The sequence below is a fragment of the Phocoena sinus genome, chromosome 1, assembly GCF_008692025.1.
Source record: "Phocoena sinus isolate mPhoSin1 chromosome 1, mPhoSin1.pri, whole genome shotgun sequence".
In the NCBI taxonomy this organism is placed as follows: domain Eukaryota; kingdom Metazoa; phylum Chordata; class Mammalia; order Artiodactyla; family Phocoenidae; genus Phocoena; species Phocoena sinus.
The window spans coordinates 416,858-442,816 of NC_045763.1; the positions used below are offsets into that span (position 1 = coordinate 416,858).

At 63.9% G+C, this 25,959-nt stretch overlaps 2 protein-coding genes across 10 annotated transcripts; both read right to left on the reverse strand.

Annotated features, from left to right (window-relative positions):
* Positions 1-225: 225 nt before the first annotated feature.
* On the reverse strand, positions 226-4,320 carry C1QTNF12 (C1q and TNF related 12). Its single transcript, XM_032652634.1, has 8 exons — positions 3,995-4,320; positions 2,019-2,135; positions 1,854-1,938; positions 1,605-1,756; positions 1,162-1,270; positions 836-926; positions 545-623; positions 226-414 (listed from the first exon to the last, which is right to left on the reverse strand). Exons 1-8 carry the CDS (start codon positions 4,160-4,162, stop codon positions 316-318), a joined length of 900 nt encoding a protein of 299 aa, XP_032508525.1. The 5' UTR covers positions 4,163-4,320; the 3' UTR covers positions 226-315.
* Positions 4,321-6,481: 2,161 nt separating this feature from the next.
* On the reverse strand, positions 6,482-25,780 carry UBE2J2 (ubiquitin conjugating enzyme E2 J2). 9 transcript variants are annotated; one of them, XR_004349758.1, is made up of 8 exons: positions 25,004-25,780; positions 15,860-15,990; positions 13,188-13,228; positions 9,142-9,244; positions 8,923-9,061; positions 8,526-8,606; positions 7,547-7,944; positions 6,482-7,054 (listed from the first exon to the last, which is right to left on the reverse strand). XR_004349758.1 is itself a non-coding variant. In XM_032631334.1 (8 exons), exons 4-8 carry the CDS (start codon positions 13,201-13,203, stop codon positions 7,660-7,662), a joined length of 624 nt encoding a protein of 207 aa, XP_032487225.1. In that variant the 5' UTR covers positions 13,204-13,228; positions 13,789-13,886; positions 15,860-15,990; positions 19,729-19,920; the 3' UTR covers positions 6,532-7,659. The 9 variants fall into 9 exon arrangements, 7 of the variants coding, with proteins under 7 accessions (XP_032487225.1, XP_032487235.1, XP_032487193.1 ...); XR_004349760.1 differs by lacking the exon at positions 25,004-25,780 and adding an exon at positions 19,729-19,918; XM_032631334.1 differs by lacking the exon at positions 25,004-25,780 and adding exons at positions 13,789-13,886; positions 19,729-19,920 and having other exon boundaries at positions 6,532-7,944.
* Between the last annotated feature and the right edge of the window lie 179 nt (positions 25,781-25,959).

The window sequence follows — 25,959 nt, forward strand, 5'->3', positions numbered from 1 at the left end:
CGTCCTGAACAGACACCTGTCCTTGTCATCAAGGTAAACGTGGCCCCTGGCAGGCACAGGGGCCGTGGAGGACGCACCCCGGCTGCCAGGGTGCTCGGCCGGAAGCTCCACCTCCAGGGCCAAGCCCGCGCCCGCACCCATGGGTGTCCTGAGGCCACTCCACGGCTGCTTCTGCCCCCGCCCTCCCCCACCCCTACAACGCCGCAGCGACCAGGCGACAGGAAGGGCTGGGGGCTCTTTATTGCTGTGACCCCAGGTTTACCGGAGGGCAGCGGGGTGAGGGTTGCGGCAGCTCCCCCGCGGCCCGTCGGCCCCTCACGTGCCCAGGAGCAGGCCGGAGAAGCTGGAGCTGCTCTGGACGGTGAGGGCTGCGCCGGAGCCATTGTCCACAAAGACGGAGGTGTACTGTCCCGCCTGCAGACACCCACAGTGGACGTTACCACCCACAGGGCCCGGCTGCCGGCCAGGCGACACCCGGCCCGGGCAGCTTGGAGGCCCAGGACTGCCCCCCGCCCCCGCACTGCCCCCCCACCCCCCGCCTCACCTGCAGCTGCAGCAGCCCCTGCACGTGCACCGTGAAGACCCTGCCGCCGCTCTCCAGGCCGGAGATGGCCTCCAGGGACCTGGACGCGGGGCCGCAGGGGTGAGGGCACAGTGGCCGTGGGGTGGGGTGGGGTGGCCCCCCCCCCCCCCCCCCGCTGGCGCCCAGAGACTCGCGTGCTTCTGCCCCGGTGCTCACTGCAGTTCTCTGTGTTCAGGGAAGCCCGCCTCTGTGGGCAAGATGGTCCCCGTGCCCCTCAGGACGCCCCCACGACCCCCAGGAGGGCCCACTCACGTGTGGCGATGGCACAGGGACTCGATGCAGACCAGCACACGCACTGTGTCCCGGGCCCGCAGCCGGGCCCTGCCCTGCAGCTCCCTGGGGTCTGCGGAGACAGGCCAGGTCTGCAGCACCTTCAGGGAGGACGGAGCAGCGGGGGCAGGGGCTGGGGGGCTTCGGGGCGCACTGCGGGTTGGGGAGGGTGGGCGTGAGGACCCGTCCAGCCCCCAGGGGAGTCAGGGTGCGAGCAGGAGACGCCTCTGCAATAGGACCCGGGCCTGGGGCACACCCGGAAGGCCAGCCCCCACGCCCCACATGCACCCTGGCCCGGCCCCGCTCACCCACGTGCAGGCTAGCAAAGAATTGGAAGATGGCAGTGACCGGGGCCGTGAACCGACCGGAGGCCAGGCTCAGGCCAGACCCCCGCAGGAAGGCGCCCTGGGCAGCGGGCTGAAAGGACAGCAGGGGGGTGCGGGCTACAGAGTCTGAACCCTCACCTTCCACACCCAGCCTGGCGGAGGCGCCTGAGACCAACAGCCCCCAACCCAGAGAGGCCCCAGGTGGGCAAGGCAGAGGGCTGACCCGTGCATCTGCACCCACCCAGGCCTCTGGGCACAGATCGGGGCCCCAAGGACCTCCAGAGGGGAGGGTGTGCCTGCCCCTGACCACCCCGGACCCCACCGCGAGCCTCGGCGGGGCGTGCATGGGCCCGGGGTCGCCCGGCCCTGCTGGGGCCTGAGCACCCACAGTGGAAGCCCCCGGGCTGCCCCCCACGCCCACTCACGGCCTGGAAGCCCTGCAGCTCCACCAGCGTCCTCTTGTCCACCAGCACCGGGCCCTTCAGCCGACAGTGGAAGGCCTCGGACACCAGCCACCTCCCCGTCCCCTCGGGCAGCGGGGGGCCCAGCGGCGCTGAGGACCGACGCTCGGTAGCCTCTGCGGGGACAGGGTGAAGGGGCGGCTCGGCTCAGCTTGGGGTACCCCCAGGGTGACCTCCTGAGCCGCGGGAGAAGAGTGGGCGGGGCGTGCCTACCCTTCAGCATCCCCTGAAACTCCCGGAGCACAGCCTCCTGGGTCACTTCCGCACCGGGCGGTCCTGGGGGGCCAGGGGGGCCTCGCTGTGGGGGAGCAGGAGAAAATGAGGATAGTGGTGGGACCCACAGCCATCCCCATCCTGGGCTTAGACCCCGGGGCTCACCGACTTCTTGTCCTGGCCTCGGCACCGTTTCTTTGAGGCCCCGTCATCGGGGCGCCGGACGAAGTTCAGCCATGTCATGTGGGCATCTGTGAACTCAGGCCCTGAGGCCTCAGGCAGCTGAAGGGTCAGAGGACAGGGCTAGAGTGCTGACCACCAGGCCCCGCTGGGCCCTGCCCCACTGCCCCCGGGGGAGAACAGGGAACTGCGGGGCCCTGGGCAGACACAAGGAAGATGGCAACGGGGCACCACAGGCCACCCCCAGGACTCAGGCCAGGGCCTGACGTCCAGGAGCCTCGGGTCTGCTGCTGTGTTGCAGCAACCGTTCCCAAGCAGACGGGCACGCCCGTGTGCACACGGGGCCGGGCCCCACATGTCCTGACAGGGGCCCAGCCCCGGCTGAGAAAGGCAGTGGTGGGCAGGAGTGAGTTCTCCAGAGCCGTGTGAGGCTGGGGGCAGTGGGCAAGGTCCCGCTCTGTGCTGGGCATCGGGTGTGCCAGCTGGCAGCCCAGGATCGGACCCTGCAAGCCTCCCTCCTACGCCGTTTCTGCAGCAAGGCAGCAGCAGAGGCAGGGGCACGCCCAGCCCCAGCGTCAGAGAACGAGACAGCGTGCCAGGGGAGGGGCATGTGCTGGGAGCTCGGTCCCTCTCTGCGTCCAGGTCTGTGTGCCAGCCTCACACAGAAGTCCCTGAAGTGGCCAGGAGCGCAGTAGACTCTGGTCTGGCAGGAGAGAGCCACTGCCACGAGGCCAGTGGAGCCCTGGCTACTCCTGGAGAGCCGTCCAGGCAGGCACGAAGAGGGGTCCTGGCCAAGGTCCGGTCCAGCGGTCAGCCTCCAGCGCCAAACACGACGAAGGCCCAGGCTCCCAGGGCAGGCCTTTACCCTGGGGAGCTGGGAGGGGCCCGCCAGGGAAGGGAGAGGAGCCAGGAACTTCCGAACGTTCCGGGTCCTCACTTCTGTTGTTCCCCTGTTCCTCTGGCCGCCTCAGACCCGAGCCATGTTGGAGGACCCGGGGTGGGCAGGTCGGGGAGGGGCCCAGCCCCAGCAGGAAGAGCAGGGCTCCTGACGCCTGGGGAGGGCCGTCTTGTGGCAGGGGTGGCGTGGCCAGGGACACCCCCCTATCTGCCCCCAGACGGCCCTGCCCTGGCTCTGGAGGGGCAGGCCGGGCAGGAACTGTCCCCAAGGACACCTCCCCCAGGAGCCTGGCTCAAGAGTTTGCATGCCTCTGCCCCAGAACCTGCTGGCAGCCCACTCCCCTGGCAGCAGGGCCCGAGGAGGTCTCTCTCCTCAGCCTACCCAGCTGGAAAACGGCGCCTCCGGCTCCAATGGGGCCCCGTGGGCCGAGAGCAGCCGGGGTGGCCGCCACGGAGACGCCCTCGGGAGGCGGGAGGCCAGGATCAAAGGCTCGAGGGCTGGCAGGGGGCCTGGCCCAGCAACTGCCGCTTCACTCCAGCGGCCACCAGGCCTGCGCTGCTGGGGTCAGCTCTAAGATCCCTTCGGGGAGCCCCAGCCCAAGAGGGTGGAACCCTAGGGCTGAGACAGGTACAAGAAGCTCCTCTCAGAGGGCCGGGGGCCTCCCAGGCCTGGAGCACGTCCCATGCCAGAGGGCGTAAGGGGTGCTGGCTGCCCAGCAGCGCGTCAGGCAGAGGCTAGCCTTGGCCTCACCGGCGGCGGGAGTTGGGGCACCCCAGGTCGCAGCAGGGGCTCTGAACCGGCTGCCCACAGCACCTCCCCCTTTGCAGTCACGCCGGATGGCAGCAGGCTGCCCGGGGCATGATGGCCCCTGGGGCTCCGAAGGGTGCAGTGCAGCCCGCTGGGAAGCCCCTCCACGCCGCCACCCCTCCCTAGGCCCAGAGAGGGTCCTCGAGGCCGGCCCGATCCACACTGCTCCCCGACGGGGAGGGGAGGCCTGGAGAGTCCAGCGGGCAGAGCCTGCAGGTGGGAGGAAGGCGCCCACGTGAGCCCAGACCCTGCATACCTTGGGGAAGCCCAGTAGCCCCTCGCTGCTGGACGTGGTGGCGTTGGGGGCTGCGGGGTGCTGGCCGGGCTTCCGTGGCCTCTTGGGCTCCCGCCGGGCCCTCACGCCCCCAAGGAGCGTGAGCTGTGGCCAGAGGAGGGCCGCGGCGGCCGCCCAGACCCAGCGCATGTTGGCTGCCGGGTCGGCTGCGGCGGCTCAGTGATGTGAGCCCAGGTGCCTGAAGGCACTCAGAGCCCCGGCGCGGGAGCACAGCCCGGAGGGCTGCCCGGCCACCACTGGTGCATGTCTGCGCGGGATGAGCCGGGCTAGCAAGGGAAGCGGGAGGACACACCCCTGTCCCCGCAGGTTCCCTCGTGAGCAGTGCCCTTGCCGCCCCGCGCTGCCGCCAAATAAACCCTCCCCTCCTCCCCAGAGCTGGCGGACTCCAAGGGGGAGGGCTCACGGGTGGCCCCGGGAGATGATGGGGGCGGAACCCACACTGCTACTGCCCAAGGGGCGAGGCGGCCTCCACCCCGGCCCCTTCAGGGCGGGGCCCCGAAGCCACGGGCGGGACGCACTCCATCACAGCCCCTCAGCCGCCTCCTACGACCCCTCTCCTCACCACCTCTCCCGGATCCTGACCCCTCTGGCTCCGCTGCAGGGCCCCCACCCTAGGGTCCTGGTGCTGCCACAGGCACTGGCCCCACTCCCGGGAAGAGCAGGGTCTGGAAGCAGGACAGCCGACCCACTGGGCTCCCAGCCTGTCCCAGCCTTGGTGACCTGGGGTGAGCGGGCCCAGCAGGGGAGACTGGTTGACCTCGGAGGAAAGGTGTGGCACATAGCTGCCCCAGAGCCCTTCTGCCCCCTCCTCTTCTTGGGGTACAGGGCCCACCCTTATTGAGGGGCTGCCCTCAATTCAGCCGGGCCCCTTGGGCTCTCCAGTCCCCAGGACTGTCCCCCCAGTAGCTGTGCACAGCCAGACGAGCCAGTAGAGGACAGCAAGTGACAGTGGGCGGGTCCCCAGGGGGAGCTGGGGCCCTTCCTCACCTCTGGGCTGCAGGCAGCAAGACGGCTGTAGCCAGGTGGCACCCACAGGCTCCACTGGAGGCCCAGGTGGAGGCTCGATGCCTAAGGCAGGACCCCCATGGCCAGCCACCCCTCGGCTGGTGCAGCCCGGGGCTACGGGCCGTCAGAGCTGTGGCTGGCCGCCAAGGACCTGCTGCCTGCAGCCCAGCCTTGAGGAAGGTGGCACGGCTCACTACCCTGGAGGGCAGCACAGGAGACCCTCCAGACACCCCCCCCCCCGCCAACTGGCAGACTCCAGGAGGAACAACGGGGAAGGAGACCCCGGCCCCAGGCCATGTCCACAGTCGGCAGCTACAGGCAGAGCCGCCCCAGACACAAGCTGGGGGGGACAACGTGAGGAGCATCTGCCCGAGGACACCTGGCCCCTCCCTCCTGGCTCAGGTGGAGGTGGTCACCTCCCAGGACGGCAGCGGCCGGCCCCAGTGACTCCTGAACTCACTGTGGGGGTCGAGTGTCCGGCTGCTGAGCACAGGTCTCAAGGAGGTCATGGTACAGAAGGCTCCGCTGCGCCATCCCCGCTGGGACCCTCCACGTGACCTGCAGCCAGCAGCCGGCCAGGGGGCTGCCACACAGACCTCTCGTCTCCCAGGCTGGGCACCTGTGTCCTGCTGGCCTGGGCCACGTGGACATGGCACTTGTGCGAGGCTCCGGCACCAGCCCATGGGTCCTGTGGGTCCCAGCTCCCCAAGTGAGGCTGGGCCAAAGGGAGCCTGCTCGAGGCATCCACGCCTCCCAGCCACAGCCACCGACTGCCCGTGGGGAGGCTCAGGCCAGCTGCCCGCGACCCAACCATGGACACACCGCCTCTGCAGGGGAGGACGGGACCTCGGAGCCCCGGCACAGCCCTCAGCAGGCCGTCTGCCCGCCGCCCGGGGGGAGCCGCAACAGCCTCTCAGACTGAGACCTCCGAGCTGCGCCTGCCAGGTGACACCCCAAACCTGGGCCTGGGAGAACCTTCTGAGGGAGAGACACAGGCCCAACAGGACAAGGTCATCTTTTATTCAGGGGTCACATCAGACAGCAAGCCGCCACGGGCGCCAGGGGGAGCCTCTGTACAGCACAGATCTGCTCCCACCGCTGACTGAAGTTTTTAAAAGTTGAGATTTCACACACAGAAAAGAAAAAACACTTGTCAAGTAATTTCTATTTCCCAAACGTTCCTCCTTCGAAGAACCTCAGGAAACACGGAGCGTCTGGAAGGGGCACCAACCTCCACAGACGCACCCTCGGGCGAGCAGTGGACGGAGGGAGGCCTGGCAAAGCCGCACCCGTCGCGGTCCGGGCCCAGCAGCACAGCACCACCCTGCCACCGGGGTCCACCGTGGGTCGCAGGACACCCAGCTGCCCACGGGCTACCCAGTGCTGGGCGGAGAGGAACTTGTGGTATACAGACCCCAAGAGCACAAAATTTAGGAACAAAGACAAAATGAAAGACTCTTTTTCACAAGAGCGGGTTGAATACACACAAGCAGTAAATCAAAGAGCAATTTTAAATAAATTGATCACAAAACAAAGAACGTGAAAGATGCACCAACACCGGGCTGCGCACGGCTTCCCTGCCGGCCTCCGAAGTGAGGTCACAGGGTGTCGCGTGGTGGCGCCCGGACACGGCGCCTTCAAACACCGTGCAGGATGTCATTAGCAGAGACGAGAACAGGGAGACGTCGGCGATCCAGGAGGTCTGAGACGGCGCCCACCAGCGCTGCCCCTGAACCCGGGTGTCCTTCCCGGGCGGCCAGCCTCTAAGAACTGGCCACGGATCCGCTGTGAAAGGGAATGTGTGAGCCTGTCTCCAGGGCAAACCAAAGAGCTGGACCACGTGTGCGGGAAGCCCCACGTGTGCAGAGCCTGTCCGGCGGGTGGGACCCAGAGGCCCGCTGCGGGGGTCTCCTCCTTCCATTAGCGCAGCCAGTGGGAGCCCGCAGGAAGCCATGGGGGTGAGAGAAAGCCGGCAGCGCGACCGCGCAGGACGCACAGCTCAGCCCCGGTGACAGCCTGTGGTCAGAAAGGAAGCAGATTCTCAACTTCAGCAAAACAGAGCACACGTGCTTTTTCCCAGGAGGAACCTGCTTCACTCTAAGTAAACACAAATGCCAAAGCCCAATCCCCTGACCCACCCATGGCTATCCCCGGCCAGCGGGACCCGGGCCACCCCGCCAGGCCCCCAGCCACCCTGCCAGGCCCCCGGCACTGCCTGCCGAGTCAGAGCTCCACACTAAGAACGCACGCAGAGTGTTGGATAGGCATCAAGTTTTATATTTTTAAGTGACCAAATCTAATAAAATGAAAAACAGGTTACTAAAATAGGTCCAAAAGACAATACAGGAGATAAGCTATAAAACCAAAGCGTGAGGCCCTCTCGTGGACATGGAGCCTCCCAGCCCCCAACGGACACCAGGGCAGAATGGGGCTGGGAGTCTCACGTCTCCAAATCCAACTACACACTTTGGTTTGTGTTTTCCTTTTGAAGGTTTTTAAAAAGCTAACCCCAGGAGTCAGGCAGGCCCGCCCAGTGCTCGGCGGCACGTCCAGCCAGCCCACGTCGAGCTCGGGCCCAGCGTCCCTCGTTTCCGACCACCTCTGCTGGTCGTGGCGGCAGCTCACTCCTGCGCTATGCTTCTCAGCACGTACTTGACCGTGTAGGCGAAGGCTGCAAACCCAACTATAACAAACAAGTTCGCCAGGGCACCGCCCAGGAGTCCGTGGTGCCGGTTGGCCTGCTGGAGCCCCGCGAGGTGCGGCCCAGCGCCCGGCGCGTGCCCGTTGAGGAGCGGAAGCCCGTTCTGGCCGTGGTGCGTCTCCCCGTCTGGAACCACGTCTGGTAAGGGGAGAGCCTGGGGTCTGCTACTGAGTTCGTCTTGTGCTCTCTGTTTTTGCTTAATTTCCTAAGACAAAAACAGCAAGAAACAAGGGTTGGTTGAAACAAGCCAGCTCCTTCAGGGCTAGGGAGGGGACTGCGGTCTACCACAGAGACCCTGCAGGGTCGGCGGGCAATGGCTGCACGTTTCATCCTGACAACTGCCCTCGGAGGCAGCGCCGCTGCTAATCCTGTTTAACAGATGTGGAGGCCACATGACTTGCCAAAACCACCAAGCCTACGCCTCACGAGCTAGGACTGAGCCAGGTCCGAGCTACTCTGAACCACCAGGGCCCCGACTTCCGTGTGGCTCAGCCTCCCGTTCATGGCCAGGTTGTCTGCTCTGGCACCAAGACCAGCAAGCATCCCTGGCCCCCCAAGACCTCGACAGGCCTAGCGGCCTTCCCCCGACTTCTCCCCATCTCCAACCCACCATCCAACCCCCAGACCCTGGAGGAGAGGGTCAGGTCTTTGCACCCAAACACCCGCCCTACTCCCGGTCTGCAGTACAGGAGCACACAGGAGCACATGTTCTCTGTGGAAAGTATTGAATCAAAGTGTCCCTGACATGGGGAAAGCAAAACTAATGGCCAACTTTCACTTTCTTACCTCCACGACTTCGGGAAACAACTCACAAAACACTTTGTCTTTTAAATTAAACACTAAACTTTGTGCAGCCAGTTGTCTTTTCTAGGAAGAGAAAAGAAGAAATATCAGCCCGAAGGCTAACTTCAATTCTTTCACGTCTAAACACACACTGACAGACAGTCGAGGGCTGCTGTCTTCTTGGTGTGGAAAGGACTCCACAAGCACGCTCCCCGTGACAAGCTGACGTGTGGCCTCCTAGGGCTGGTCACCTTCCTGCATCACCCACTGATGACGCCAGACCTGACCCCTACTTAAAACGGGAGAGAAATGAAAGCCCGATATCAAGGAGTCGCCATCCTGACTGGGTACAGCAGCTGTGGAGACCAACCGCACTGCCCCCCTCCCACCCCCAGCTCACTGTGAAGTCCGAAGTCTCAATGCTGCCCAGGGTGGGGCCCTTCTCCACCATGAAGCTCAGGAGCCCCGTCAGGATGGTGGAGACGGACCAGGCCGGGTTCCACGTGTCTGGGTGGAAATCCGTGATGGAAAGACACAGCCTGAAGAAAGGGACCCAGTCAGTGGGGTACGCACTCCTCAGGACGCCAGTCCCACTTCAGAAGCACCCTGGACGCCTTACCTTGTGTTGCACTTAAATCTTCCATTGGGAGTTATCATATAAATACTAGGAGGTTTAAAAGGAAATTCTCTGGGAAAAATTAGTTTTCCATGATAATAGCCACCTGTATCAGAACACAGAAGGAGCCTTGTCATTGTTCTGAGCGCGACAGGCCCTCACTGCCCTCAGGGTCCCGGCCCGGCCCCGCTACCCACCAGCCGACCATCCCTGGAACACACACATCTCACTGGGGCTCACGACCACCAACCTAGGGGGGGCCCTTACCCCCACTGCCGACTACACGTCCCTCCTCCACCCTCGCGTGCCCCCCTCCCCGAGAGCAGAGCATCAGGACAGAACCTCCAGGCTCCTCGCTGGCCCCACGTCCACTCCCGCAAGTGGCAGCTCTTCCGGTCCCCTCACTGCTGCCCCACCTGCCTCTCCTCCACCAGACCACACCCAGCAGCAGGCAAACGCACCATCATTTCCCCCCCTTAAAAACAAGTAAACAACAAAACTCTAACCCCCACCCCCCACCGCGCCCCTCCAAGCCCTGCCAGATGCTCCGTCTCCTTTATGTAAAATTCCTGACCTTGAAGTCACCAGACATCCCCGCTGGGCCACGTGACCCCATCTCAGGCCTCACAATCATTCCTCAAGGCCCGACCTCCGACCGCAGCCCGGCTCCTTCTGGCATCCTCCCGGAACCTCCGGACCCTCCCCCACTCCAGACCTGCGTACTGACCGTCCCGGCAACACTGCCCCAGACGGGTACAAGATGGAATTCCTGCTTCTTCCCTCAAGCAGCAGCTCCGTCCTCTTAGTTATTCAGACTAAACTCTGGGGGGCCCCTACTCCCGTATCACACCTACTCCATCAGCAAATCCCAGCGGCCCCACCTTCCCACAGATGCAGCCCCCAAAGCTTGGAGTGACCTTAACGGGCCCCTGGCTTCCATCCCTGCCCACCCAGCTCCAGGTCCCACCACCCCGTCCCCACTGGAGGCCTCACCCCCTTGCTCTCAGGGTAGCACCTGGGAGCCTGTTGGAAATGCAGAGCCTTGGGCCCACCCACACCGGCGGGGCAGAACGTGCGTTTCACAGGATTCCCAGAGACGTGTGCGTGTCTGTGCATGTGTGCATGTACAGCGAGGCTTGGGGTAGCTGCCCTGTCCTCCCACTGGAACTCCCAGCTGTCCCCCCAACCCTGCAGGTCTCCGCTCCAGCACCCCACCAGGGGAAGGCCTCCCACCGCCTTGTACGGCTGCAGCATCCCAGCTACGTGGTGTGCTCTCGCTTCCACCCTCACTGTCGGGGGTGGAGGGGTGACTGAGACCAGTGTCACCTGTGAGGACAGCTCGGCACACAGACAAGCCCACCAGCAAGGGACTAACTCTAGAAGCAATGCTGAAGCACACCTGCAACCCACAAGTACTGAGAAAAGCCCAAATGGAAAAAGCGCAGGAGATGGGAACAGGCGCTCGGCCCAGAGAAGACCATGGTGGCGCGGTCGTGACGGGAAGCAGTGGGCTCACACCACAGGGACACTGTCCGTCTCGCTCAGTCGGGGGCGGGGGATGGGGGGTGGCGACCCCGCCTGGCTGATCCAGAGGGGACCCGTCGGCACCACCCGCCAGTCCCCAGAGGGAAGGGCTCCGGGCGCGGCAGAGCACAGCGAGGGGCTCAGGCAGAGCCATGAGAAGGGTCCACGGTGGCGGGGCCTGCAGTTCTCCTTGCACCCAGGCACACACTCCCAACCTCAGAGGGTCCGTTCCGGGCCGGGAGGTGCATCCGAGGGCGTGAGAGGCCCCTGGGCCTCTCCTCCGGCTTCATTCCAAGTGTCCGCGGGTACTGAGCCCCGGGACAGACAGACAAGACTGTGAGCACCGGGTCGGGAGGAGGCCTAGGAGAACCGCACCTGGAACCCCAGGAACCTCCAGCCCTGCCCTGCTGACAGAGAAGCTGTGCGGGGCGATCCCTGGGCCCTGCTCCACCCCGGGACCCGCCCCGGCCACACCATCCGGTCCACACAACGACACCGCAGAGTCTCAGAACCAGGCACAGTGACTCCCCCAGTTTTATGATTTTAAAAAACTATGTTAGCTATTCTAGGTCCTTCGCCTTTCCATAAGTTTTAGAAGGAGTTTTTGAATAAGCCTGTGCTCACCTACAAAAACCTCTGTTAGGGTTTTAATGGGATGCTGTAAAACCTCTAGACACAGATCAACACTCGTGTACTACCGGGAAGCCCACCTGAACTGTGAAACTACTGTCACAGTTTTGGCACCGACAGAGCCCAGAGCAAGGACCAGGTCAGCGGGCAACCGACACGGAGCCAGACAGACGTGGACGTGGGAGGGAAGGGTCAGAGCATCCGGAAGTCAGAGGAGCAAAGGAGGAGGGAGCCAGAGTCCACACATCAGAGTCCACACAGGCCCAGACCCTGAGGCCTGAGAGCCATCCACCAGATGCGGCGATTCTGAGGGTCCCTCCGAGACCCTGATGGGAACAGAGTCAGCAGAGGATGGCACTGCAGACAGCAGAGCCCTGAGCTGAGGAGGGGACAGGCATCAGGAGAGGGCACAACAGCAGGTGCTGAGGGGAGAAGGGCAGCGTGTGGGCGGGGTGCAGCGGAGGAGGGGGAGGGCAGCAGGAAAAGCTTTGGTCTCCGAAGGAAAGCTTTACGAGGAGGATGAGGACTTTCCCAGCCTGAAGACCGGGAACAGCAGGGACACACAGGAGAACAGATGGGGCAAATGAGAGCAAGAGTGACAAGGTTGGGTCTGGAAAAGGAGAGCCTTTCATCCAGCTCAGAGGGGCTGGGTGGGCGGGGGTCTCCTGCAGTCCCAGCCACCACACCGCTCACTTGGGGCTGCCCTCTCCTCTCCCTGCCACCTCTACCCTCTGCCCAGGTGTCAGCCTCACTTACGCCACCAACAGTTCTGGCTGGTCCTGGGCGCAGTGTGTGTGGGGCTCTCATCACATAATTAGTAAGCAGTGTTCTCTACTGTATGTTAAACACTAAAACCACAAAGAATAAGGAAACTCTGACACCAGGCCTAACCCTACTCGCGAGAGAACACTGCTCGTTCTCGGTGTCTGTCCAAGTTCGCTAAAAACGTATCGTGTGTTTCTAAGCGTTTTAACATGAGCTGTGCAAGCTGTTCTGCGGCCTGTCTTCGCCCTTTCTCCTGGGGCCCCATGCGAGGCCGTCGCCGAGCCCGGTACCCTGCGGTCATGACACGCCCACCCTATAGATACGCTTCTGCGCACTGTTTCCCCAGGGCAGGTCATCCCCCAACAGGGATTCCTGGGCCACAAGAGTCCCACGAGGCTAGTGACTTGTCTGCCCAACTACCCACAACACTCCTGGGCGTCCAGAGCACCCACACTTCCTCCCCAGTAGCACGGGTCCTCTAGTGGAATCGAATGCACAAGCCCCCAGTAGGAAGACACAAGTGTGCTGCTCCGGCCACCCGAAATCAGACCCAGGGACTAGAGAGCCCACTTGGCCACGGCTCTGTCCCAGGCTCCACCACCCGGAGGCTGGCGCCAGGCTCCCCTCGGGCCCCCGGAGGCTCACTGACCGACAGCTCCGAGATCTGTCTGCAAACACCAGAGGATGCTGGGTAGCATCACCTGACCACGGCAGGCCCTGCGGCCCCCTACACCTCAGGGTCCTACCCGCACAGGGGCCCGCCCCTCAGCTCAGAGGACTCAGCACAGAGTGAGCACTCAGAAAATGACCTTTCTTTCCTTCAACAATACACGTTAGTCTTACTTTTCCCCTGTCTGTTCTCTCAGCTCTGATCCCACTGACGTCAGAGGCTGGGTAAATTCGATACTCACAACAGCCCCTGAAGACGGAGGCACATGGGCAAAACCAAACTGCGCAAACCCCTCTATGACTTGCAGGAAACCAGAAGGGGCTCCACACGCGTGCGGTCTACCTCACGCACATCCAAACCAGAAACAGTGTTATTTACAAATAGAAGGTGTTTCTCAGGCAAGGGCAGCTCTGAACACAGACGCCGCCACTTGTTCCTCTAACTCAGGGCAAAGACTTACCTTCGTAGGGAGTCATCTCAGGGCCTCGGACCACATAGTGCCTGAGGGAGGGAAGAAAATGAGTTGGCTTTGGGGACGGCAAGTTCTCCAAAGTCTGAGTCACTCCCAGGCCAGGGTTTTTAGCGCCCACCCGCAACTAGACGTTCACAGACGCTCAGTAGGGGAGCTGAAGGGTGAACCCGACCAGCTACCCAGCTCCCAGCTCTGCAGCTTCTCCAGCTGCTGGCACGTTAGCCGCTCTGTAACGGGATCAGAGAGGCTATGTCTCCCAAGTTTTCCACAGAGTACTTCTATATCCACAACACAATATGCAAAAAGCTAATCCTCTCTAACCGTCAACTGACGATTTAAAAATTAACTTCACGGACTTCCCCGGTGGCGCAGTGGTTGAGAGTCCGCCTGCCGATGCAGGGGACACGGGTTCGTGCCCCGGTCCGGGAAGATCCCACGTGCCGCGGAGCGGCTGGGCCCGTGAGCCATGGCCGCTGAGCCTGCGTGTCCGGAGCCTGTGCTCCGCAACGGGAGAGGCCACAAAAGTGAGAGGCCCGCGTACCGCCAAAAAAAAAAAAAATTAACTTCACAATTTATTCTTGAGACGTACCTGAAATCTGGTATTTTTCAGCATGCTCAAATATCACGCAGTAGCTAACCCGGGAACAGCTGGAGACACGCAGAGGCTGGGTCCCCGGCCCTGACGTCCTGGAAGAACCAGACTCGACCTCAGAGCAGCTGCCCTCCAGCAGGAGGGACAGGGACAGCCCGTGACTGTCACCAAAGTCCTCACACGCAGAGAGCCTCAGTCCAGGAGCACCAGCCGCCACGGACTCTGCTCTCCACGCGAATAAACGAGGCTTCATCTCTACGTCAAGAAGCATTTGAGCTTATGAATTTTTTTTTTTTTTTTTTTGGCCACACCTCTCAGCTAGTGGGATCTTAGTTCCCCGATGAAGGGCTGAAACCTGCGCCCTCAGCAGTGAGAGCGCAGAGTCCTAACCACTGGACCGCCAGGGAAGTCCCTGAGCTAATGAATCTTCAAAGAAGACAGAAAAGCACAAAGAAGAAAGTAGACCTAACCAAAAATACCACACCAGACACACTGAGCACAGGTCAGTAACCGCCCCTTTGGGCACTGCTTCCCACCAGGACGCGGCGACAACCCCTACCCCTGCTGCCTGATAACATCTGACTCAAAAAATACTGTCGTCCTGTGTCAGCAGACCAGGAACACACCAAGGAACGTGGCCTTAATTTGTTACTGCTCCCAATTCCCGTGCCCAATCTGAGGACACCGGGAAGGACCGGTGAGCAGGGCTCTGAGAGCGCCCAGCAGCCCTGCGGCAGCAGAGCAAGGAAGGCTTGGAGGACAGGCATCTTCCAAAAAAACGCGCTCTTCTCCCGGCTGAAGCGACAGACACCCACAGCTGAGCAGAAGAGCCCACGCAGCAGTCCTGACACTGCTGCCCTCAGCCAGCGTCTGGGAACTGGATTCCAAGGGGTTCTCATCACCCCAATGCATCTCAACTATTTGTGCAAAAAACGTACTTAGTGCTGAAGGGAAGCCTGCTGTCCTGCTGGGCGTCTGGAACACTGGCGGGCACCAGGCAGAGGTGCCCGTGACCCACCCCACTGAAATCCGTGGTGCTCAGTCCCGAAAGGGTTTCCCTGGTGGATACACCTCACAGGGCTTGTCACAGCTGGCCACAGGGGAGGGGAAGCTTGTGTCCGGTCTCCAATGGACTCTGCCCTGCGCCTCTTCCTTTGCAGCAGGTCCTCCTAACAAATGATGGAGCGTAGGACCCGACTCGACTCACATGCAGCAGGGGCCCACACAATGAGGATGTTCCCCTAGACTGCCATGGAACCCATCTGTCCACCTGCCAACTACGTCCTGGGGGCCACGCTTGGTTTTTGTCGTCTGGGGACAGGGAGAGCTCTGCTGCGACACTGATGCCTCCCCCACATGCCAAGGCCAGTCTACCCCCTGAGACCCTCCGCCCCACCTGCCAGTGCTGGCCCTTCTCTGCGAGCCAAGGGAGGAACGCAGACTCAAATCCTCAAACACCTGTCCAACCTGGAAAATGCTGTTTAACTCAGATCTCTTTTTTCTGGATTTCAAAAAATTTTTTAAGTATTTGTTAAGAACAAAACATAACAAGGAGAAAACACTCCTTAATATTTCAGCCCTACACTTTGTCTCTCACAAAATCACCAGCAAACCTGGTAGGAGCAGCTCTTCTACAACACGGCGACAGTCACTATGAAATGCATATTCCCAAAACACAGAGCTGGAGCATCAGGACCCGTCCCCCCGTCACCAACTCGCCAAAGTAAGACAGGGCGCCTCACAGCACCAAGAAGCAAAGAGCAGAGGAGGAGAGTCTAAACGTGTAGCTTCTCCAACAGCCGTGAGGCCTGCAGGCCCCAAAGCCTCCCCCAGGAAGGACCTTCTCTCTGGCCCCAGCAGGCAGGGGTCAAGGACAGCCCACCACACCCCCAGCTGCTGCCCATCGTGAAGACAACCGGGCAGCGTCCACAGGCCTCACAGTCCACTCACACCTGCCAAGGGTACAGGAGCCCCTTCCCCGCGCCGAGATGGCCCATCCGGCCCACACAGCCCAGCCCGAGAAGCCGGGTGACGGGTGGTGTGGGCGAAGGAGGATGCAGAGCCTTACCACTCAAGGATGTTGGAAGGGAGGGGCTCGGCACAGATGTAAGGCACGGGGTCTTTCTTAATCCGGAGGTAGTCCTGCTTCAGGCGCTGCGTCGCTGTCGTGGGTGCTCTCTTAGCGCTGTTGCTGCTCATCTGTGGAAGACAAGGTCTATGCTGACGAGAACAGAGGCGTCCCCTGCCGCCCTCCCTACGGGCGGCCTCCGCCACCCAGAGTCGAGGCTCATGGGCCGCGCTGACTCGCCTGAACCCTCAGACACCCGCGGGCCTCGCGGAGTCCCCTTTCCTGTCTGCCTGCTAGCATCTTCGCTGACACGACATCGTCAGACAGAAAGGTTAAGAAAAACCCTGCAGCCACACTCCTGTTTTCAAAGAACCTCCACGGGGAGAGAGAGCTCTATCTGCAAGGGTCGCGGGAGGAGGCCCTGACCGCCTGCCACGCGAGCATCTCCCCAGTGCCGTGCTGGGTGGTGCCACTCCCCCGCCACGGCCCACTGAAGCCCGCTGTTAAACATTTTCCAGCACACCTACCACTGGTCACAGGTGGGTGGGAGCAACAGAGGAGCAGAGGAAGAGCCTCTTTCTGGGACTGGAGAGAGAGATGGGGACCCCAGAGAGACTCAGGAAGCGGCAGCTGGACAGGCAGAGATAAGGAAATGTCCTGTGTCCAGGACACAGCACTGGGTCACCACGGCAGGAGCCAAACACGGTGAACAGCGGCCGATGAGGCCAAGCAGGGACGCGAGGCCAGGGCATCAAGCGGTGCCCACAAGGATTTTAGGCCCAAACCTTAAGGCACATCAGATCTTCTGTTAGAAAGGCCACTCTGGTGGCCCAGCAGAGGATGGATGGGACACCATGGGACATACAGGATGGCGCAGGACAGCACTGAAGGCTGCGGACAGGGAAGGAGGGAGCAGGCATCATTCAAGGCAAGAGACCTGAGGGGGCCCTGGGACACCTCAGCTCTGCCCCAGAGGCGGGAGGGCGGGATGGGGACGCGCAAGACAGGGCTCCCCACTCTCACGGGCACCACAACGGCTCCAGCTCGATCCACTTAACCTACCAGAATTTCTCACAACGTAAGGTACAAAAGCAAAAAAGTTCTACTGCTAAAAATAAAGCGCGAAAGCCACTGGGGTAAAACATGGTAGAGACAGAAAACACACCAGGGTGTGCAGCTCAGGATGGACAGGAGTGTCCAGGCTAGAAGAGAGGCCAACTGGACGGGGGGGGGGGGGGGGGGGGGGGCAGTGAGGGAGGAGTCACTCTGCCCGTGTTCCAAACCTGTCCCACCGCAGCACCAGGACGACAGTGGCCAGGATCTCCACCTGGAGCCACTCCCCGCACCGGGCCGGCCCCGCCTCACCTCAGCCCGGGGCCTCTGTATGCCCCTTCCCTCCCATCAGCCTCTGCCCACGTCGCTGCACCAGAGGCCATGGACTCCGGCCCAGTGGGATCCTCCTCAGAGTAGCCTCCCCTCCAGACGACGACCAGGGCTCGCTGTCTCACTCTGCACCCCCGGGGTACCCGCAGTGGTCCCGCCACACGCATCACAGCGCAGCCCTGCTTCCTACTCTGGGGCCCCTAAACCTCGGATCCCCATTCACCCCTACTCTCCCGAGCCCCACCACACACCCCTGATGCAGGGCCCGCTGCTCTGTCCATCAGAGACCTCGAGACTTCCGCCCAGCCTCCCGGCTCGCAGTCTCCCTCCATTTCAGTCCATCCTGCTCACTGAAGTCGGATGACCCTTCTCGTCACACAATTCTGATCGCAGCCCTTCAGGAAGCACCCAGAACTAAGCAAATAAACGTCAACACCTCCACCACCTGCCAAGAGCTCTCAGGAGCAGCCCCAGACCGCCCTCTAGCGCCCGACTCCCAGGGCCCCCGAGACGGCCTGAGCCGACCCCGTCCTCATCCCAGCCACACGGCCCCTTCCCGCTCCAGCATCTACTGGCAGACAACTCGCCAAGGCCCTGGTCAAGCGCCTCCATGCCACCCAGCTCCGCTCCGCACAGGTGCCCGCCAGGCCCCAGCAGACACCACGGGCTGTTGTGCCCTCGCAGGTGGCTAGACCAGCCTGGGGGGAGCGCTCCCTCCGCAGCACCGCCCCAAAGGCCGGAGAAGCCAAGGGGACCAGGGCGATGTGTAGTGACAAACACAGCAACAGTCCAAAAGTAGGGCCACCACCCAGGACTCGTTTCCTTTAACTGCTCGCCGTAAAGTTAACTCTGCAGACACAAACCAGCTCACTGGGTAACTCAGATACAGCCGTGCAGGCCTCAGTCAAGCGGCCAGCTGGGTGCTTCACAGAGGGTAGCACACGGCCACAGAAAATAAATAAAACAGATCCTGCCCTCCTGGGCACAAATGGACTTTTCTCTCGCTTGTGCTTCCAAAGCCGACTTACAATCCAGCTACCGGGTCCCTCAAAGGAAAGGGCTCCCTCTGCGCAGCGCCCTCAGGTCCCTCCGGGTGACTTCCGGTGAGCCGGCCTCGCCCAACCCGCCCGTGCGCACAGACCAGGCGCCTCCACAGGCCATGAAGCGCTCCTCAAGGGCCCTTCAGGCCACGTCCCCAAGGAGAGAGCATGTAAGGCGTGTCACACTGAAGGAAATAGGGCGCAGACGTTCAAAAACAGAACAGAACAAGAAACAGAGCCCGTGCACAAAACTGCAGGGCAGAGAAGCTGAAGGCGGGCAGCCCGAGGCGACGTCTCGGGCACAAGTCCCTCCGGGACCGCGGGGACAGACGTGCCGCCCGCCCCTTTCTCCCGCTCGGCGGCTGAGTACTCCAGTGACTGTGCGGCACGAGACCTTGGCCTGACCCGCCAGAGGGCACGTGACACACCCGTGCCCGGGACTAGCACGGAATTCTCTCCCTTCACCAGCAGGGTTGCTTCACAGGCTGGACGGAGGCCCGGGGCTGATGGGGGCCGCCCCGCCGCCACTCCCGCACCTGCCAGAGATCGGCGCGGCCAAAGTGTGCGGATGACTGAGCGCCAGTTCTAGGTGCCGAGATCCAACGGTGCCTGCAAACACGCGGGACCTTTCAATCAAGCGAGGCCCTTAAGTTCCTCTCCGCGAAATCGAGCCTACACCGAGGACCCCGCACCTCCAAAGAACAGAGCCCCGACCACCGCCCTCACTAGCTCCGCTCGCCGCCCCCTCCACCGGCTGGGGCCTGACCTCTCTAAGTGTTTCATGCCTGGGCCCGCGTGCGGTCGGGAATGGATGGGAACTAAACATAGACCAACTAAGTGGTACTAACTGGAAAAGGGGCGAGACGCTTACACATGGCCAGACGAGAGAGCGGGCATGCACAGGCGAGGAGCCGGCCCAGGGCCCACTCCGGCCGCCCGGCGTGGAGCTTCCCACTCTGACCGCCCGGATTTTCTCTCAGTTACCACCCCAAGGGCGTCAACCAGGCACGCTCACTGCTGGGGGGACGTAAGAGGCGGTCTGGGGTCCTAACTGCTCGGGGATGAAGCGGCGGCGGGCTGGACGGCAGTCACCCCATCCCAACACGGATTCCCAGGACAGTTTACGAACCAAGCTCTACGCCGGCCCGTCCTGACGGCGGCCGCAAGTGTGCCACTAACGGAAGGCCTTTCCGTGGGACGCCAACCGTGTAACCACCCGAATCCCCAAGCTGGCCGTAGAGAAAGAGCCGACCCGGAGCCCCGGGCGTCCCGGCGTAACCGAAATCGGGTTCCACGCACGGAAGCTCCAGGCCGAGCCCCGCGAGCGCGGACGGGGCGGGGATGGGCCGTGCGGAGGCCCCGCGCCCCCCGCCCGCCGCTCGGGCCGGCTCCGGCGGGGCGGACGCGCGGGCGAGGCCCCGGCACAGGCCCGCGGCGCGTGCTCACCTCTCCCCGTCGCCGCGCGTGGGCCGCCGCCGCGCTCAGGCTCGCCGTGCTCGAGGCCAGAGCAGGGAGCGAGAGAGTGGGGCCCGCGCCGCAGAGCTGCACCGCGCCAGGACCGAGCCGACCCCGACCGCCGCCGCCGCCGCCGCCTCCGCCTCTGCTTCCAAGATGGCCGTTCGCGGGGCGGGGTTATCCACGCTTCCGGTTCCGGGGCGCGGTTAGCCAGGGGGCGACCTCTCTAGGCTGCCGGGCGGACGTCGCCTGCGTCTCGCAGCCGCCACCTCCCCAGGAAGCGGAAACAGGCGCATGGGCAGTGGCTTGCAGCCTCGCGGGGCGGGGCCCGAGCCCTTCTGCACGTCTGGTCGGACAGCTGCGGCCCTCCGGTTGATCCTTCAGCCGCAGCGCTGTCCGGCTGGCGGCCCCGGGGAGAGTCAGCGGCCGCAGCGGACCGGGGCCCCCCACCGAGCACGTTCCCCATCTCAGGACCCCCGGCCTTCCGCGGGAAGACAGGTTCTGTTAGAGGGTGACCCCCGCGGTGCCGGCGTGAGCCCCGCCCGACTTCTCTGGGACGCCGACCCTCCCGCCGGCCCCCTTTCAAAGGATCGGCCCAGTGCGGACTGGGGGGCCCAGTTCTTGTGCCCATTTAACAGGAGAGCGCGGGAGGCACTCTGCGTCCCCGGGCCTCAGTGACCGAACCCCCCGGGGCCCTGAGAATCGAGTCCTGGGTGGCCTTGTGTGGCTGCGGTAACGCGTGGGACCCGGAGCCCCGCCAGAACCTGTGCCAGGTGGAGTCCGCCGTGGGAAGGCTGCCCAGCCCCTGCCCAGGGGGAGAGCTGTCCTCATAAAAAGTGTTGCACTGTTTCCCGACCGAATTTTCCACCCAGCCCGTCAATAAGGTCATTATGCACCGTGGATGCCGCACTGAGGCTGGCTTTCCGCTCCCACGGCCCCCTCCCTGGCCCTGGGGGAGGGGGAGGCAGAGCAGGGCGGTGGGGCGGCCAGGGAAGGCCGCGGGGAGCAGAGGGTGCTGCCACCGAGACAGCATCAAGACAGCCCTGACCACGGGGCCTGGAGGTGTCGTGTGCACCTCACATCTGCCTTGGGGAACACTGGGGGGCACGTGAGGATGGCACACAGGTGGGGTTCTGGAAAAGGGAGGGCTGGGCAGCTGGGCAGGCCGACACACTACCCTTCCTGGTGAGTGGGGCTGGGGGTGCCCACACAGGCTGTGCCATTGCCGGCTTGGCTGTGAGGCTGGTGGTGCTCGTCAGCCAGGACCCATCCGGAGGGGCCGTCGCTGGGCAGAGCACAGGGCTCCGTGCAGCAGAGCTGCGGTTCAGACCCCAAGTTCTCACCCCTGACCACGACCCTGACTGCCTCTCGGAATAGACCACCGGTCAACGGGGTAACTGACCACGTGGCGATTGACGGTGGACTCCAAGCCCTGACGGGTGTAGCCGTGGCCACTGGCAGAGGGCGGGAGGGCGGCCACGCTCACCCCCGAGTCTGGCCCACCCAGGGCACCTCAGGCAGGATCTGAGCGGCCACTTCAGGGCTGGCCCCCGGCCCAGGGCAGAAGCAGAAGGAGTGCCCGTCGTCCCTCGGCCCAGCACCAGGCGAGTCGGCCCGTGGGGAGCCAGCCTGCTACGTCTCTGGCCCCCAGTGTCCCCCGGCGCTGGCCCGCCCTCCTCCTGGGGAGGCTGGCAGTCCCCAGGCCCCACCTCCTGCTGCCACGCTCAGGAAAGAGCACAGCCTGCCCTTCACTCCCCCGCCTTCCCCCCAACCTGGGCTCTGCCATCCCCACACAGGGTGGGCCCAGCTGTTTCTAGCTCACGGAGAGTTATACAAGGGAGGCCACCCTGAGGTGCCAGAGTGTTTCAAGCGCAGGTGTGGGGCAGACCCACTGCCGGACCCTGAGCCCCACACGGGCAGCGTCACGCGCTCTGCCCACCGCAGCCAGCCGGAGCCCCCTCTGTGGTGGCAGGAGCCCCTGCCTGCCACTGCAGTCAATGCCCGGGGGATGGAGAGTTTCTGCGGTTGCACTGAGGAGGCCCCTTACCCTCCAGCGGGCATGGACTCCAGATGGTCCAGCTCCAGGGCGGGGAGGATGCCCCCACCCCCCCAGGAATACCGCACACACGTGCAGAGCCCATGAGCTCAGACTTCAGGTCTGTTGCACTGGAATTCCCCCAGGGCCAACTCTGAGCTGTCCCTGAGGGTGGAGGTGGAGCCCAGGCACCCGCAGTCTGCAGGGCAGTCCCGGCCTGCAAAGGGACGCCTTGGTGCCTCTAGGCCCAGCCTCGGTGAAGGCCACCACTTGAAGGCTAGGGCCAGCCGTCCTTCTGGGGAGAGGGCGGGGGACGGGGGCCCTCCGCCTTTCCCTTCTCTAATCCTTTCAACATACAGCCGTCAAGGGAGCTGGGGAAGCCCTGTCCCACCCCAGACACCACGTACTGCTCCTCCGGGGACCGGAGGGGCCTGGTGAGGCAGGCGAGGGCACGGGCCCAGAAGGGAGGAGGGGGCTGCTGGCCTCGCTGCCACTGGATGCAGTCTCTGTGTCTCTGCCCTCCCAAAGGCAGGCTCTGGGGTGGCCGCCTCAGGAGGAGGAAGGAGGGGCTCTGACACTGGCCCAGTGACATCAGTTGGTCTCACCTCTGAGCCTCGAGGAAACTCAATCCCACTTTGTACCTGAGGAAACGGGCTCAGAGAGGTTGAGTAACTTGGGCAACGTCATACAGTCGATGAGTGGCAAAGCTGTGATTCGCACTCATGCCCAGATGAGTCCAGGGCCAGCTCTTCCCCAAGCGTGACTTCCCTCTCCCAGAGGTCTCCTGTGGCCATCTGCCTCCTTCCAAAGCCACGAGGCTGGTGACCTCACACCTCCTCAGAGCCAAGGCCCCACCAGAAGGGCCTGGTGGAGGTGGGGGCTTCCTCCCTCATCTCAGCCCGGGTCCTCAGCACCAATTTGGAACCCAGAGCCTGTGTGGGGAGGGGCAGAGGGCCTGCGCCGACCCCTCAAGCCTGGGACCAGGCTGAGGGTCCGGTCACTTGGGATGACGAGGCCTCTGGGTCATCCTAGAGCCATGTTGGGTCCCCCGGCGTGTCACCCTGGGGCTGTTCTGCCTCCAGCACACTGGCTGGCCTCATGCAACCACACTGAGGCCGAGGGTTTCAGCATCCGAGATGGTGTGTCCCTAGGGTGTGGTGCCATCTTCGTGGGTGGTGCGTGGTCTTAGTATCTCCTGGGAGGCTGAGCTGTGGGCGCCATCTCCCACCTGGGCCCCAGCTCCTTCCCACAGTCCCTGCCTGTCCCTGGGGCTGGGCAGCCAGCCCTGGCAGACCCCTGTGTTCTGGGAGTGAAGGCCCCTGCCCAGCGACCCTTGGCCACAAACACCTGTGGTCAGAGGCCTGGCAGGTGGAGGTGAGCAGGCATCCTTGCAGGCCAGGCTGGAGGAGAGTGGACAGGGCAGGGGGCATGCAGGGTCTGCTGCAGCGGGGTCCCTCCTCGCCCTCCAGAAACCTCGGGCCCCTCACCCCAGCCAGGGCCAGGGCCCCAAGCCTGGCGCGAGGAACCGGGGCAGGAAAGCTTCCCACCGGGGAAAGACACCGGTGCCTGCAGCCAAAGGCTTCCCCTTCCAGGACCAGAGCAGGTGTGACTGCCCCCAGCTGGGTCCCTCCCCACCGCCACGTCCCACGCCCAGCCTGTTATAAATAGGAGGCTGCCTGGCCAGCGTTGGGCCACGGCCTGCTTTGTCACCTGCTAGAACCGCCACCAGCACCGCCACTGTCGCAGCCACCCAGCACAGGAGGTTGGAGGCACCCACACAGGGAGGCTCCAGCCTCAAGGTCCCAGGGGTGCCCGAGGTGGCCTGTGACCGGGGCAGTTGGGGCAGGCCATCTCTCCGGGTCTCCCCTGCCTGAAGTGGAGGGGCCACGTCCACGTGAGAGGGCAGGGGCTCCTGTCCACACCTTCATCACGCCACCCCCACTGACAGAGGGCTTGCTGTGTGTGAGAGGAGTGTGTGTTCGTGTAAGTGTGTGTGTGTGTGTGTGTGCGTGTGCTGCGTGAAGGGGCCATGCACCCCTGTTCCTGCCGCAGCTGAGGTGTCAGGGACCCGCAGTGCCCACACTCACCCCAGTGCATCCGCCCCAGTGTCAGGACCCCGCTCCCCGTCTCAGGAAACCCTGGAGGTGCCTGGGTCTCCAGAGCCACCCTCCTCCTGCCCCGCCAGCTCCAGCTGGGGTGGGAGGCGGCCGGTATGGAGTCCCATAGAACCTTCTGGAGCCCCTTTTGCCTCGCCAGTATCACAGGGCTGAGGGTCCTGCCTTCCCTGTGAGGGCTCAGTGTGATCACGGGACACACGTGTGGGCAGAGCTCTGTCCCGTGTGGGACCCGCCATCAGCACCCCGTGCTGGCATGTGCCCCTGGCCAGGCCACCTCCACAAACCCGAGGCCTGGGCCCCAAACAGCTGGCTGGCGCTAGGGTGCCTGCACGTACCAGCTGAATGCACCAGGCCCTTCCTCTGGCTCAGCGCCCTCCCCAAGTGCCAGCCCAGGCCCCATTGGCTGGAGGGGCCAGAACCCAGGGGGCTGCACCCCAAGTGTGAGAGGCCTAACGATTCAGACCAAGATGGGGACATTGTGGGAAGTCCGCAGTAGGCCCGGGCAGTGACTCAGTGCGTGTCCTGGACCGGCAGGCCTGACCTGGTCAGGGCTCCACGGCCCTGCGCACTGGGGGACCTGGGTCCCGGGACGCTGGAGCCTCCGGGTGGGAATGGGGGCCAGGCAGGCCTTGGGTCCACCTCCTTGCGGCCCTCAGATCCCCACCACGTCTGGACCCATCAGCCTGCTGCCTACTTTTCCGGAAGCCCGAGGCCCATGAATGGACCATCCCTGGGGACTCAGCTCGGTGGACGACGCCCCACCCCAGGCCAGCAGCGCCCACCAGTCTACAGGCCCGACCCTTGGCCCAGATGTGGCCAGACTTGCCTGGCTCCATCGGCCCCAGTCAAAGTGGCCATGCTGGCCGCTGACGGTTGGTGGAGGCCGTTGAGGCCCAGAGTCCCGTCAACCCTCAGCACTGGGCTCTAGGCCCACCCTGAGCAGGTCACCTGGCTGCCCCTCACCAGAGGCCCCTGGCCCACTTGGCAGATGGCAGCAGAGACCCACCCAGCCTCGAGCCTGCCTGCAAACAAGGCCAGGCGTGGCCTGAACACCATGTCCCCTGCTGTCCCTGCCCCACCGCCTAGGCTTGGCTCTGGCCATGACAAGACACACCCGCGGAGGCCGCCTGGTTCCCTGCCGGTCATCACAGGGGAGGGCCGCAGCGTCGGTCCCAAGTATGGACCAGCTTCTGATGGAGCCTCTCTTGGGCATCAGCAGGCCGAGCTGGGCCACTGGAGGCTGAGGGACGCGACGGTCCCGGGAGTTCCCAGGGACAGAGAATGGAAGTCGATGGCGTGGCCCAGGGTGGGGACACCTGGGTGGGGTCAGACCGGACGGTGGGCTGGGACCCCACTGAGGCTCGCTTCTGGGATTCAGGCTGGAGCCATGGCCCAAGCAGCTGGTGGGGGGCCGGGGACCCGAACGTGCCCCCAGCTGCCGCCATCGCCACCACCGCCCCCGCCCGAGGAGGGGCGTGGGGAGAGGCTGGTGGAGCTGCGCGCCTCGTTGAGGGAGCTGGTCGCCACCTTCTGCACCAACGGCACCATCCACGGCGCCATCCGCCTTGTGTGCTCCAGCCAGAACCGCCTCAAGACTGCGTCCTGGGGGCTGCGGCTCACACGGGCCCTGGGCGTGCTCTGCTGGCAGCTCGGACTCCTCTTCGGACAGTACTGGCGCTACCCGGTCATCATGACGGTGTCCGTATACTCGGAGCGCAGCGCAGCGCAAGCTCTTCCTGTCGGTCACCCTGTGCAACATGAACCCGCGCCGGTGAGGGCTGCAGCCCGCTTGGGGGCCCCTCCCCACGTGCGGTCACAGCGGGAGCCCCCATCGTGGACGACTTGCCTTCCCCAGCCCTGAGCCCCGGGAGCAGGCTAAAGGGCAAGAAGAGCCGGCGGAATCTTGGTGTGACCACTGCCACCCGGAGGGACACCGAGGCGCTGGGCAGCCCGGGGAGGGGGAGGGGAGGGTGGCAGGGGACTTTCCAGAAGGGCAGGCCCCCCGAGAAGGGAGCAGGGCAACACTCCAAAGACAGGGAGGGGCCGTGAACGAGCCAGAGGGTGGCGGGG